Source organism: Chionomys nivalis, chromosome 1, assembly GCF_950005125.1.
Source record: "Chionomys nivalis chromosome 1, mChiNiv1.1, whole genome shotgun sequence".
NCBI lineage: Eukaryota > Metazoa > Chordata > Mammalia > Rodentia > Cricetidae > Chionomys > Chionomys nivalis.
Window position 1 is genome coordinate 67,724,583 of NC_080086.1, and position 14,326 is coordinate 67,738,908.

The 14,326-nt window shown below is 49.6% G+C and overlaps 1 protein-coding gene across 1 annotated transcript in view; it reads right to left on the reverse strand.

Moving 5' to 3' along the window:
* Slc4a5 (solute carrier family 4 member 5) overlaps window positions 1–14,326 on the reverse strand; it is an 81,554-nt gene that overhangs the window by 24,422 nt on the left and 42,806 nt on the right. Inside the window, exons 10-16 of the mRNA XM_057761107.1 lie at window positions 13,365–13,519; window positions 12,620–12,808; window positions 10,619–10,793; window positions 9,849–9,982; window positions 8,033–8,304; window positions 3,965–4,023; window positions 1,845–2,045 (exon numbers count right to left, since the gene is read on the reverse strand). Coding sequence (XP_057617090.1) covers window positions 1,845–2,045; window positions 3,965–4,023; window positions 8,033–8,304; window positions 9,849–9,982; window positions 10,619–10,793; window positions 12,620–12,808; window positions 13,365–13,519 — 1,185 coding nt within the window. The remainder of the gene's footprint in view (window positions 1–1,844; window positions 2,046–3,964; window positions 4,024–8,032; window positions 8,305–9,848; window positions 9,983–10,618; window positions 10,794–12,619; window positions 12,809–13,364; window positions 13,520–14,326) is intronic.

Genomic DNA, 14,326 nt, shown 5'->3' on the forward strand with positions numbered 1-14,326 from the left:
GTGGGTGGAGTAAACAGAACAGAATGCTGGGAGAAAGAAGCCGATTCAGGAGTCGCCATGATTCGCCCACCAGACACAGACACAGGTTAAGATCTCCCTGGTAAGCCACCAGATCATGGTGCTACACAGAATATTAGAAATGGGTTAGATCAATATGTAAGAGCTAGCCAATAAGAGGCTGGAACTAATGGGCCAGGCAGTGATTAAAAGAATACAGTTTCCGTGTAATTATTTTGGGGCATAAGCCATGCGGGCGGTCGGGTGCCGGGGACGCAGCCCCGCCGCTCCATATTACAGCACCAAGAACAAAGCCAACTTGGCTATATGGCCAACAAACACACGGTAAGGTGTTTTGTTGTTGTTGCTTTTATCAGTCACCAGGGGACAAAAGATTTAGAGACACAAGGAGTTTAGAAGCAAAAGGCCAAGAGGAAAACACCAGGTATTGTCATGGGAATCTGGACCTTTCTGCCTCCAAAGTCTTGTTTGCTGTTGTTTGATTTTCAATACTGGAGATTAAATCTAGGGCCTCATCTGGGCATGGTGGTGCATGCCTTTAGTCCTAACACTCGGGAGGCAAAGGCAGGTGGATCTCTGGGAGTTCAAGACCAGCCTGATCTACAAAGTTCCAGGACAGCCAGGGCTATTACACAGAGAAACCCCGTCTCATCTTGAAAAATACCAACAGGAAGAAAGAAATCAATCAATCAATCTAGAGCCTCCTGCATGACAGATAAGCACTCTGACACATATCCCTAGCCCTCTTTTTTTTTTTTTATATTTATTTATTTATTTATTATGTATATAATATTCTGTCTGTGTGTATGTCTGCAGGCCAGAAGAGGGCACCAGACCTCATTACAGATGGCTGTGAGCCACCATGTGGTTGCTGGGAATTGAACTCAGGACCTTTGGAAGGGCAGGCAATGCTCTTAACCACTGAGCCATCTCTCCAGCCCCCCTAGCCCTCTTTTTAAAACTTTAATCTTGGGGCTGGAGAGATGGCTCAGTGGTTAAGAGCATTGCCTGCTCTTCCAAAGGTCCTGAGTTCAATTCCCAGCAACCACATGGTGGCTCACAACCATCTGTAATGAGGTCTGGTGCCCTCTTCTGGCCTGCAGGAATACATGTAGACAAAATATTGTATACTAAATAAATAAATATTTTTTTAAAAAAAAACTTTAATCTTACTTCTAAACATTTATTTTTGTTATTTCTTATTTGTGTGTGTGTGTGTCTGTGTAACTGAACGGTATTGTGGGCCTCTGGCGGCAAGTGGAGGGCATCCTGTCCCCCTGGAGCTGAAGTTACAGACAGTTGTGAATCACACAATGTGTGTGCTGGAATCTAAACTCAGGTCCTCTGGGAGCAGCAGACATTCTTAACTATGGAGCTATCTTTTTAGCCCCTTGGTTTTCTTTTGAGATAGGATGCATGTTTCCCAGGCTGGCTTTTGAATTTATGATCTTCCTGCCTCAGTCTCTGTGGAGCTGTGATTACACGCTTGGGCCACGGGGCTGGGCAAAGTTTGTGCTCTTAATTTGTATAAATCCCTCTGGTCAGAGCATCCTTGGTGTCCATCTTTTCAGATAGCGCCCCCTGGAAAGACTGCATGGGGGTGTTCCTTTAAACACACACACACATGCATAGGTGCCATTGCCCCGCTGTGGAGGTCAGAGGAGGATGTGTGGGAGCAGATTTTCTTCTTTCACCATGTGGATCTTGGGGATACACAGACTGTCAGTGGTAGTGAACCCCTGTACCTATAGAGTCATCTCACTGAGTTGAGCCTCCCTTAAGAACACCTCAGATGGAAGTTCTGCCTACCTTCAGGGGATACTTACCTTGGTAGGAAAGTAGCGGCTGAATTTGAATTTCTTCAGGGTCAAGGTCATGGAGTAAGTCCCAAAGAAAAGGATGAAGGACATGAGGGCCAGGTCTGGGATGAACCGGCAGGAGTTCCCAAGCAGGCGCCCACCGTAGCTCAGACACTCTTTCTTGCTCAGCAGGGACCAGTCCAGCGCTGTGAGGTTAAGGGGGGTGTACTTGGAGACCAAGCACAGGAGAGAAGGGGTCAGGACCCTCCTTTAGACAGTGTCTCCTTCTCCCTGTGGCCCTGGGTAAGCTTAAAACCTACCAAACCTTTGAGGGTCCCTAGCCCTCCTCTCCTGTCCATGATGATGCCCTTAGTAGCAGAGTAGTGTCCCTGGGGCAGGCTGTTTAAAGGGCGACAAGTGGGCAGTTCCCCAGGAAGGTTAGGGACTGTTTCATCAGTGTGTTCTGAGCTATGTGGGTTTTTTGTTGTTGTTGTTTTTGTTTTGTTTTTAAATATTTATTATGGATACAATATTCCGTTTGCATATATGCCTGCAGGCTAGAAGAGGACACCAGACCTCATTACAGATGGTTGTGAGCCACCATGTGGTTGCTGGGAATCGAACTCGGGTCCTTTGGAAAAGCAGTCAGTGCTCTTAACCGCCAAGCCATCTCTCCAACTCCCCCGACCTATGTGGTTTTTGACAGCAGTAGGAAGATGCTTTCTCCTTCCTCCCACAGGTCTGTCTCCTATTCCAGGCCAAGAGCCATGGTGCTACTGAGGCTGCCTTCCTGGAGACAGTGTCTCTTCCTTTCTCTATGCATATCCTCATTATTTCCTTCTTGGGTCATTCCAACCACTTCCTTCCTTGGTGTCGCAGATTCACTATTTCGCAGTCTCTGAATTTTAGCATATATATGTGTATATATACATATATATGTATGCTTTGTAACTGTTGGCTTCACATACATGGATTTAAGCAGTTGCAAATAAAAATATTAATTGCATCTGTCTTAAGCGTGCATTCATTCTCCCTCCGTTCTTAACTCACTGCCTCAAGCCCCTGCAGCCTTGACTTCCTTGCAGTGATGGACTGTAGCCTGGAACTGGGAGCTGAATAAACCCCTTTCTCGGGGCTGGAGAGATGGCTCAGTGGTTAAGACCTTGCTCTTCCAGGGGTCCTGAGTTCAATTCCCAGCAACTACATGGTGGCTCACAACCATCTGTGGGGAGGTCTGGCGCCTTCTTCTGGCCTTCAGGCATACAGACAGAATATTGTGTACATAATAAACAAATATTTTTAAAAAATAATAAACCCCTTTCTCCCTTAAAGATGCTTTCTTTTGCCAGGTGTTTTATCATGCTGAGTGGAAGGGAAACGGGTTGGGAGTTAGTCGAAGCCATTGTAAGAGGCCTCACACGCCTTTCCGCACACTCTTAGAAACCTGAGCCCGCTCTACTGAGTCGCCAAGGAGTGAAAAAGCAATGCAAAGACACAGACCCAACCATCCCAGCTGGCCCATCTGAGGCCAGCTCCCAGCACCTAACACATAATAGGCACTGGAGAGTAAGCACTGCCTGGGTCTGCCCTCCTCAAGGTCTGAGATTTGAAGTTTTTAGCTATGTAGTCAACTGAGATGGACATAGACTGAGCCACTGGCTGCCTGTGCAGGGGAATGTAAGCATCCTTAGGGACACTCAAAGCATCCAAGGCTGCGCCAAGGCCTACATGCGACCCTTTACCTGGATTTTAACTTTGCATCCTCCCATCTACTTGGGCTGGGAGAGGCCTGAAAGCCACCGCTTACCGTTGTTTGGGAAGGCAGACCCATGGGGGACCCTGGAGACTAATAGATGCCAAGGACGGTCAAGTTCATGGGGGGTGATAAACTTCTGGTCTGAGAGTGCACGGTTGGATAGGAACTGGGGGTTCCTGGGAGAACGGACTACAACCTGTGTATGTATATAGCTCTGCTCACATCTACCACCTCTGGGCACACACACGTTGTATTTCTGCATAGAGATGTTGCACACGGAGGATGCCTTAGAGCACAGTGCTTACAGTTAGGTATGGAGCCCAGGTGCTTCCTGACTCCCCACCATAAACAAAATCCCACGAGCAGTCTGCCCTGATAAGAAAGGACTTACCAGAGACGTGTTGGTATTTGGTGCCAGCAGGGCTGAGGCATTGACCGTGGTTGTGTTCACTGGAGAAGACACAGAAGACAGGTCAGAGTCAGTGGGTCTTAGACGTAGCCTGCAGTCTCTGCCCAGCTCCCTCTGATCTCAGATTCACGTCCCCTCTGCTCCCATAAGGGAGGGAGTTGGACAGGCAGCTGTGCCAGTGCAGAACAGCTCGTCCTGAGGACCAACAGCCACTTCTAACACTCAGCTGAGCAATCTGGTGCTGAGACAGGCTGATGAAGAGTGTGTCTTGTGAATCCCTGCAGGCGCTAGACACAACTGTGTGCTGTCAAACTTTAAAAAAAAAACATTTCAAAGAGCTTGTTCCATGTCATGCACTATGCCAAACCCTGGGGATGCACTCATTTCTTTCCCAAATCTCCGTGACGTATCCCCATTTTATAGATGAGGCAACTGAGGCTGAGACATTAACTTATCTATTACCCAAGGTTTCGGAGCCCACGCTTGGCGCTATGACCCCATCCCAGACCACTGGGAGAGAAACTATAAGGCTTCCTTTCCACCCAGTTTCCATCTACGGACACTTCTCTCCCACCCACTGTCCATGCGCTTTAAAGGCCCCCTGGACTTGCCAGGGTGTGCTTGATGTCGCCTTCTCTAATCTGCCCCTCCAGTGCAAGGCAAGGAAAGTAAACCTGGATCTAGGTCCAGAAGCAGAACCAGAAGCCCCAAAGGGCTGCTGGCTGCCAGCTCTTCACTCTGCGTCCCTTGCTAAGCATCCCCTTCCCTGACCTGTGTCCCTAAGTGTAAGCGGAGTATCTGACACTCTCTTGAGGTCTGGGAGGGAAGCTGGGGGAGCCATTCCCAGCCTCATTTCCCGCTCTCCCTCTCCTGTGTCTGGCTTCCCTGATTCTTCATCACCCACAGGGCCAGGCTCCCCAGGTGATGTGGCCACTCATCACAAAGGTTGGCTTTGGAAGACCACTGCTTGCCCACTCTCTGGACTACATAGGTGGAGGGGAGCCTGGCTTCCTCCCTTCCTCCTCCTCAATGGCAGGTTTAGGGGACAGGGGCTGTTGCTGCTATTATCTGAAATGTTGCAGAATACTTGTTTGTTTCTGCTGGCTGGCTACCACCCAGTGAAAAGACCCTGATCCTGAGACCTCACCCAGCCTCTAGCAAGCTGTCCACAGGGCTGGATATGATCACAGAACCCGGTTGCTTCTGGGCCAGCTGGGTCAGTGTTGACCCCGGGCAGAACAGTGCCAAGGGCATTGCTTCCTAAAAACCATCCTGAAGAAAGCCTCCTCACGGGAAATCAGGTAATCTATTGCCTCTCCTCACAAGGAAAGACGATGCCCAGTTAACGCTATGGATAGAGAAGCCAGGCAAGAAGCCCCTGTAGAGACTATTCATTCTGCTGCTCAAGAGCCTCAGCACCCAGGGTCTTCAGGCCAGACATCTCGATGTCTTCTACTTGGACTTGTCAATTCTTTTATAGCAAGAAGTGAAACCCTACAAGAGATGTAAGAGCTATAGTGTGGAAAATTCCAGAAAGGTCCAAGTATCAAATATTGTACAATTCTAGTGTACACAGAGTGGTACTCACTTAAAGTTGAGAGCGGCCAAGTCAGCATTTGCAGCATCCATAAACAGAATACAAATCAGTTACCATGGAAAAAAATTAAATAGAAAAAGATAGTGTCCCAAGCAAGCTTGTGTGAGAAAGAACGTGAGAGAAGGGTGGTGTACCATCGTTAGACTGGGCTGTGTAGCTAAGCTAGGGAAACAGCAGTTAGTTGGTAGGTGGCACATGAACGGGGAACAAAACCCCATCACTTCCCCACTGCCCTCGCCTGCTCATGTCCAGACCTTTGCCACCTCATTTCTCCTAATGAAAGTGACCTGGCAATGACACGGCTCGTTTATTCTCTGTGGAGAGATCTTGTGGGATCAGTGGTTAATTACAGCTCAGTAAAGCAAAGATTTTCAGACTTGGGGAGGGAGCAGTAGAAGCCTTTGGAAGGCTTGTCTGTGCATAGCCAGCTGGGCTCTATCCCAGAGTTTCTAGGCTCAGGTCTGGGGTTGGAACCCACGGTTCTGTATTTCTGATAAGTTCCTAGTTGGTGCTGATACTGCCAGGCTTGGGATCATGCACTCAGAACCATGAAGATGACTCAAGATAATCAGGTATCCAGGCGAGAATGATGGGAAGTAATTCAGAAACAGGCAAGCTTTAGGATGCCCTCTGAAGCTCACTGACTATGCTCCAGCCCCCATTCACAGGGCACCCCTAGGTAAACAGATGGTTCACTGAGTAGACAAAGCTCCTTGCAGGACCCCAGGATTGGAGCTATTTCTAAAAAGAGACAAGGACGTATGTGTTTCTAGAAGGCAGGGTTATACCCAGTGTGTGGACTGGATCCAAAAAGCCCCCATCCCGCAGAATCAAAAGGGCCTGTGGTAGGACCTCTTTAGGAATTTAGACAAGGACCCAGTCAAAGGGTAAATCTCACCTCTCACTGTTTAATAGAACAACTCAAAGCTAAGACTAGAAAAAAGAAAAGAGAGAGAAAAGCTAAGCCTAGATAGACTTCTTTCCAAAAATCAGAGCGATAAGGGGAGGTGTGATACCACCCCTAGCAGGAAGAGTATCTTACGAGAGACACAGGCTGGAGTAGGATCCCATACTTGCAATGCAGAATATCAGCTGACAAAATCATTTTTTTTTTTAAGGCAGGGTCTCAGTACATAGCCTTGACTAGTCTGGAAATTCCTATGTAGACCAGCCTGGTCTTGAACTCACAAAGATCCACTTCCTTCTGACTCTCAAGTGGTGGAATTAGAAGTGTATGCTAATTCACCTGGCATGGTCAATTCTTTTGATTATTACTATTATTATTGTTGTCATTAAGCTAAGGGATTGAGCAACTCTAATATCTACTAATTTGAAAACCTTGCAGGCATCTCTAATAAACACTGATTACTCTTTGACAGTCAGGGAAACTGAGCCTCAGTTTGCTTTCTGCCAGGCCAGTATAGTGGTGCTTGGGTCGGTCTTGCACCCTACCCTGCATTCTCTTGGGCCCTCTAGGTTCATCCCGCTAGCTGCTCTTAGGGGCGTGGTTCTGACTGTGACGGACATCCCAATCTGAGGAGGCCTTCACTTTGCAGATGATGATTTCTTTGGTCAGAAAGCAACAACACATGAACGACACTGAGACTTTATTATTAGAGTGGCCAGTTGTTTGCTCCAGTCCACTCGGTGCTGGGGTCCTTTAAATACCATTGGCACATGCATGCCAGACAGTAGGGGGTTGGTAGCTCTCACGAGCTCTCCCCACTGTAAATTCTTCCCTAAACCAGCAGCAGCTGGCTTCCTGGAACTTCTCCTCAATTCTCATTCCACATCCTGTGGTCCCAGAGGGTAGATGAGGTCCTTTATGACAATCCCCTCAACCCATTCATATGCCTAGGAGGCTGAATGAGGCCAGTTTCCCCAGCTCTTCCAACAGCATGACTGGCAAGGCCTCCACCCTGACTGTAGTAGGGATGTTTGTCCCCTGGGTTGGTCTCGCTTTATAAAGCTTGTAACCACATTGGCAGTGGTGTGTTGAGGCAAGTTACCATGTTTTAATGGCACTGGGAGGGATCATCAGATCTACCCCAACTTGGGCAGTATTACTGACAGGAATAACCTCCACCCCAGCCCCTGTTCGGTAAATCATGCCTTGCTCTTTCACGAAGTACCCTGCAGCTTCCTGATTACAACCCTGGTTGCTTTGACCACAGCCGTGTGGTGGCTTTTACTGGAGCTATCATCCCCTCAAATTCTTTCCAAAAATTAGGGTCAAGACTCTGCAATTAGCATTGTGAATTTCAAAGCCAGTCTGGGTACCACAACCAAGGCCAGCCTTGGTTACATAGGCAGACGCTGTTTCAATAAACAAAGGTCCAACATTTGCTCCTTCGGGACAGTGAGCACCTGGCTAAACAGCCCCTCCAGATGAGCTCCCCTCCTGCACTGAGAGCTGCGGTAGGGAGTGGGGGGCAGAGCACATCGGGGATTACCTGTGTCAGGAGCCACACACTCGCATCTGTAGGTGGTGATGGAGTCAGGCTTGAAGTCCGTGTTAATGGGATAGTAGCTGAAGGCACCAATCATCTTTTTGATGGCGTCGTAGATGAAGATGAAACTGATGAGGGTGGAGAAGCCCTCTTCGGTGAAGCGGGTGATATACTTGATGATAAAGCTGGCATCTGTGGCCACCAGGATAAGGCACTGGATGGCTGAGTGCAGGCCAATCCAGAGGCGGAACTCCATGTAGTCCAGGCCATTGGCCCTGGATGGCAAAGCGAAGAGAGCGACCTCCTGGGTTTGGCTCCCCAGTCCCGCCCAGAGTGGCTCATACCTCTTTGTAGCATGGATGCCTGTCTAAGGACTGAGAAAGGATAGGACAGGGACTATTCCAGATTGGGCTGCCTGATCTGTGTGTGTGTGTGCTTATGTGTGTTGCATGCACATGTATTTGTGGGTTTGTGTGTATATTGTACGCACAGGTAGAGAGTAAAAGGAAAAGTGTCTACTCAGCACCCCTGAGGCCGGGTTCTCATCACAGAGGAGATTTATTTGCCCCAGGGGGACAGAGGACAGGGAATAAGAGAAAAAGACAGGAGATTGAGGACAGGAGAGAAGGGGAAGGGAACAAGGGAGAGGTGGCGGGGACATTTGTCTCAGGGAGGGTAGACAGACAGAGGTCCGCCTCTGGCTAGAGAGGAGACAGATGTGGCCCACAGGCAAATTGTGGTCTATAAAGATAAAGGGGGAAACCCCACATTTGGATGAGGTGTTTAATTTTAATTGGGCGTGTTAACTGGGTGAATCAGTGGGGGCTTCTGATTGCTGGGCTTCAATACTTTGATAGCTGGATCTCAGCCTCAGGAGGACAACGTGGCTAAATAAGGGACTAGACCTTGGTGGCTAGTCTCAGGAATGCAATCTACTGGTTTCTACAAAGGCAGAGAGAATGGAAGAGAAGGGCAAGGCCTGCCAGAGCTGTGCTCACAATGCTTGAGCTGGCCAGAGTCTGTCCCTTCAGGGAGTCCCAGGGAGCCAAACATCTCCACCCCCAAGCTCCAGGATTATAAGCATGTGACACCAGATTTTACGTGTGGGTGACTTCTGGGGACTGAACTCAGGTCCTCATGCATACGGGACAAGAACTTTACTGACTGAGCCTCCTCCCCAGCCCTGGGGGTGCCTGGTCTTTGAAAATTCTAGGACAGGACTTCTCTGAGTGTCAAGAAGCTGCTAAGGCCGGGCGGTGGTGGCGCACGCCTTTAATCCCAGCACTTGGGAGGCAGAGGCAGGCGGATCTCTGTGAGTTCGAGACCAGCCTGGTCTACAGAGCTAGTTCCAGGATAGGCTCCAAAACCACAGAGAAACCCTGTCTCGAAAAACAAAACAAAACAAAACAAAACAAAAAAAAACAAAAAAAAAAACAAAAAAAAAAAGAAGCTGCTAAGACCTTGGTGCTTGGAGGAGATTTTAAGCTGAATGGTCTGGAGCCACCTTAGGAAATGGTCCGGTCCAAATCCGTAAGGCACCTGTCCAAGGCTCTGTTTCTACCACACCGACTTTCCAGTGAGCAGTGATGTGGCCTGGCTTGCTCCCTAAGTGCTAATCTGCACTCAGATGACTTCAAGGCAATTTATAGGAATCAGAAGAAACCAACCACCAACTACAGCTGAAGATGCCCCTCCTCACATGCCCCCTCCATCCTCCTACCCCTCAAACCCCACCCAGCCTGGACCTATGCTCCGCCCTCACCGTAGCTGACTGCCTCAATTTCAAGAGTAGTCATGGAGCCTACCATGTGGTACCTACTTGCTGAAGTCAAAGAGGAGCTTCTCGAAGATGAGAATGGGCCCCGTGCTGCTGAGGATGATGAGGGGCTGCCCCGAGAAGAGGCAGAACAAGGCACCAGCCATGGCAGTGCCCAGGAAGCTCTCCATTACTCCCTGTCACGTGAGAAAGCAGGAGGCAGAAGAGGCTGTTGTACTGCAGTTTCTTGTGAAACTGACACCTTCTGTCTTGGAGGGAAAGTCATCAGGATGCAGGAGTTTTACAGGGGGGTAAAACAACCCATTGGGAAGGGAGGTGAAGCTTCCCATCCTGCAGGGAAGCTCCTCAAGTTCAGAAAGCAGACAATTCAACGGCTTCAGGAAGTCCCTGAATCTGAACAGCTACACTAGTCAGTCCCACACCATGCAGACATCAAGTATAAGGCCTGCTGAGTAATAATCTTAGACAAACTGAGATGCCCGCAGGAGGCTCAGGACAGTTGAGCCAACTTAAAAGGACACTCTTCACCCTGTTGAGCTGCCCGCAGGAGGCTCAGGACAGTTGAGCCAACTTAAAAGGACACTTTTCACCCTGTTGAGCTGCCCGCAGGCTGTGCAGTGAACTCCAGGTTTCCAGTTTTTGTGTGCCGTCACCCTTGCTGGGGTTGGCTTTGGTGATACAGCTGTATCTGAGTCATGACTGTCCCTGTTACATAACCTTGGTGCTGGGAATACAAAATGAAACTCTTTATGGCCACCACGTGGCAATAAACTTGACTGATGTTTACTGGTCTGTCCCCAGCTCGTGCTCACCTGATAATTGTCCGTGGCATCCCCCAGAAGTCCACCAAAGGTGATGGCATTGGTGATACAGCCCAGGTAGATGAAGAGAACTGCAGAGATGGACTGGATGTGGAAGCCATCATAGAAGTCACTTGGGAACCAGGGCAACTTCCGTTTGACGTCCAGGCGTAGTCCCCCAAAGAACCTGCTTGAGACAGACAGGCAGGAGACCGCTTTCCTCTACAGACACCAGGAGGGGCGTGAGTGACCTAAGGGCCCCACGGAGTCTGGGGTGAGGAGCAGGGTGGATGGAGTTAACAGTCGTTCTACCAGAGCACTGAGGATCAGACATGACTCTTGTCAGTCTGGAAGTTTGCAGTCAGCACCATCCATGCTGGGGCGGCTGGAGCTGGACTCCAACTGTTCAAGAGAAGGACGTTCTGATGGGAATATCCCGCCGTGATGGTCTTCCTCGTGTCCCTAACCAGCCCGACCCATATAACACGTAATGGTGAGTGTTAGCTGCCAACTCCACAGACTCTAGACTCATTTGGGAGATGGGTCTCGGGGTATGCCTGCTGGGGGTTGTCCTGACTTTGCCAACTGATCTGGAAGACTTGTCTTGACTGAGGGAGAGGCTGCTCCCCGGGCAGGGCATCTGGGACTGAATGGGAAAAGTCAGATGAGAACAAACACGTATTTACTGTTCCGCTGCCTGACTGTGGCTGCGATGTGACTGGTTCCCTCAAGCTCTTGCGGCTTTGACGTCCCCCAGCATGATGAGTGGTAGGTAGCCTGAACTTCAAGCCAGAACAAACCCTTCCTCCTTTACGTCGCTCTCATCAGAGTGCTTTTCACAGTGAGAAACTAAGGCACAGCCCACAGCTCTGTCCCCAAAGTCATTGTTCACACAGAGCCTTGTCCTAAATCTCAGTCAACCCGGGCCACTCCAGGAGCAGCCAGATGACTCAGACCAGGACAGTTTTCTCTTGTTCCCCTCAAAGAAGAGAAAAACGAAGCCTTTAAATAATGCTAAGATTTTAAATGACACTGTTATATATTGGATTGTACTTCTTTTAAAGAGATACATTAAGCCTTCAACCCCTGGCGCTGTGACTATGATTCTATTTGGAAAGCCTTCGGGTTGGGAACGCAGCTCGGTTGGTAGAGGGCTTGTCTACTGTGCATGAAGCCCTGGATTATAACCCAAGCATGGCGGTGCCTGTGAGTTCAGCTCAGTAGAGGGTGGCTTAGGAGCATCGTCAGTTCAAGGTCATCCTCAGCTGTAGCAAGTTTGAGGTCAGCTTGTGTTACATGAGACTACAAAAAAAGGTTTTTGCTGATATAATTAAGTTACAGTGAAGCCACGAAGAGTGGGCTTTGAGTCAGCTGTTAGAGAAACGGCAATACTACCCGAACACACACCCGGGGTCTCAAAAAGCCATGTAACATCACAGACAAAAACCGGGGGAAGCAACTGCCAAGCTAAGGACAGCCATAAGACTCTCAGCTGCCATTAGAACTCCGAGGAGGCTCTGCCCATAAGCCCAAAGGCAGTGGTGCCTTGCTGGCATCTTTATTTAGAGGCCAGGGTTGAGACAGGGTCCCACATTATAACCCAGGCTTGGAATTTGCAACAATCCTCCTGCTTTGGTCTCCCCAGTGCTGGAATTACAGGTAGGGTCCACCATGGCCCTGCTCCCTGCTGACGTCTCCATTTCTACCTGTGTGAAAACGGATTTCAGTAGTTTTACACTATCTTGCTTGTGGTACACTGTTTCCGACACGGGTACCAAAGGAGGTCTAGAGAAAAGTTTGGGCTCCTTCCTCATGGGCGGGGTCCTCTGTTCCTTTCACCGCACACAACTCTTCTCAAGACCCAAGAGGGGCTTCGCTAGAGTTCGGGAAGATTGCAGTGGTCAGACCCCGTCCCTAGAAGGCGCTGCACAGAGCAGCGGAAGGATCACTAACGGGACCGGAGGAAGAGAGGGTTCAAGACTGTAGGTTCTCTGCCGGGCATGGAGCGGGCACCTTCCGGTCCAGATCAGCTCCTCCCCGATTTCATGCACAGCTGGCATCTCAGCCTCGTCTCCACTGCCCACTCCGCCGGCCCCGCTGCCTCCTGCCCCTCCGCCACCGCCACCTCCGCCAGCCGAGGCACCGCCTCCGCCCGCAGAGCCGTTCATATGGCCCAGCTCTGCCAAAGAGAACACAGATTTCCTGAAAGAGAAAGTTGGGGATGGGGGAGAGCAGGGCTCTCAATGCTGGGAAGGGCCCAGCCCCTCAAGACTGTCCCCTTCCCCTCCAAGAACAACAACAAAACTTTAATAACTTAAATAGCAGGGGAAGTGAAGACGGAGGTGGGGAGATGGCTCAGTTATTAAAGCATTTGCCACACAAACAAGAAGACAAGAACTGGGATTCCCAGAAGCCATGTGCAGGTCAGGTGGACAAGCCAGCCACTTGTAATTCCAGCACAGGGAAAACCCAGAACGAACAAGACTAGCCAAATCTACCAGCGCTGGGATCACTGAGAGACTGTCTCAATGCATAAGGTGAAGAGCAATGAAGAAAAATTTCCGGGCAGCAACCTCAGGCTTCCACATATGCACCCACACATATTCTGACATGAATTCAACAATACCCCTCCCCCTACAGGGACTCCCACCCGGCTTTACAGTTGTTCACAGGTGGCCCTGCTGGCTTCTGATTTCTTAGGAAGAGAATAAAGCGCCGATGTGGAGCGCCCTCTGTTGTTCTCATCCTTAGCACACACCTCTTGTCAGCGGAGGGAACTTTCTTGGGTGGCTCAATTCTGATGTTTGGATCCCATTCTCCAGGGGGAAGGACAATGACCTCATCTAGAAATTCATCAATTCCTGCAATGAGGTCTTCTCGGTTCCGGGCTTTATATGCCACGTCGCTGAAGAGCTGGTGAGGGATGAGGAAGGAGAAAGAGGGCTCAGCTCTCCCTTCCTCTGAGTGAGCACATCACCACTATGTTTAAAGGAGTCATTGCTCCGGACGCCGGCTTGATTTCAGTGGGTAGATAAGGACAAATGGCAGGAGAGGAAATCGGGGACAATAGGAAAGAACCTGTTCTTAGAACAGGCAGTCATCTCAGATCTGAAACCCAGGTTGCTGTAATATTTTAGAGGCAGGCAAGCATAGGGAATATGCTTATCAATCTTTCTTCCTTCCTTCCTTCCTTCCTTCCTTCCTTCCTTCCTTCCTTCCTTCCTTCCTTCCTCCCTCCCTCTATCCCTCCCTCCCTTCCTTCCTTTCTCTTATTTATTTATTTTTCAAGACAGGGTTTCTCTGTGTAGCCCTGGCTGTCCTGGAACTCTCTCTGTAGACTGTAGCTTGCCTTGAACTCACAGGTGTTCGCCTGACTCCGCCTCCTGAGTGCTGGGATTAAAAACATGCACTACCACTGCCCAGCACACTCACTATTAGTAGTACACTCGGCATCCTAGGACCTTTACTACACACACACACACACACACACACACACACACCCTTTCACACGTGCACCTAGCAGCTTATTAGCCCCCATGTGCCCTGAGTCGTCCGCATACTCCACTCCAAAGGATGGAATTGTCTCCTCCCCTTAACAGCCAAACACAGATCGAGTCTGTTCAGTGGTTCTCTCCTTGTGTGGGGGTAAGAAAGTAGGGAGATCCATCCGGCCTGAACTGGTTTTGTGTAATTAGTCAAACCGTGTCCTCCAAGTGAACC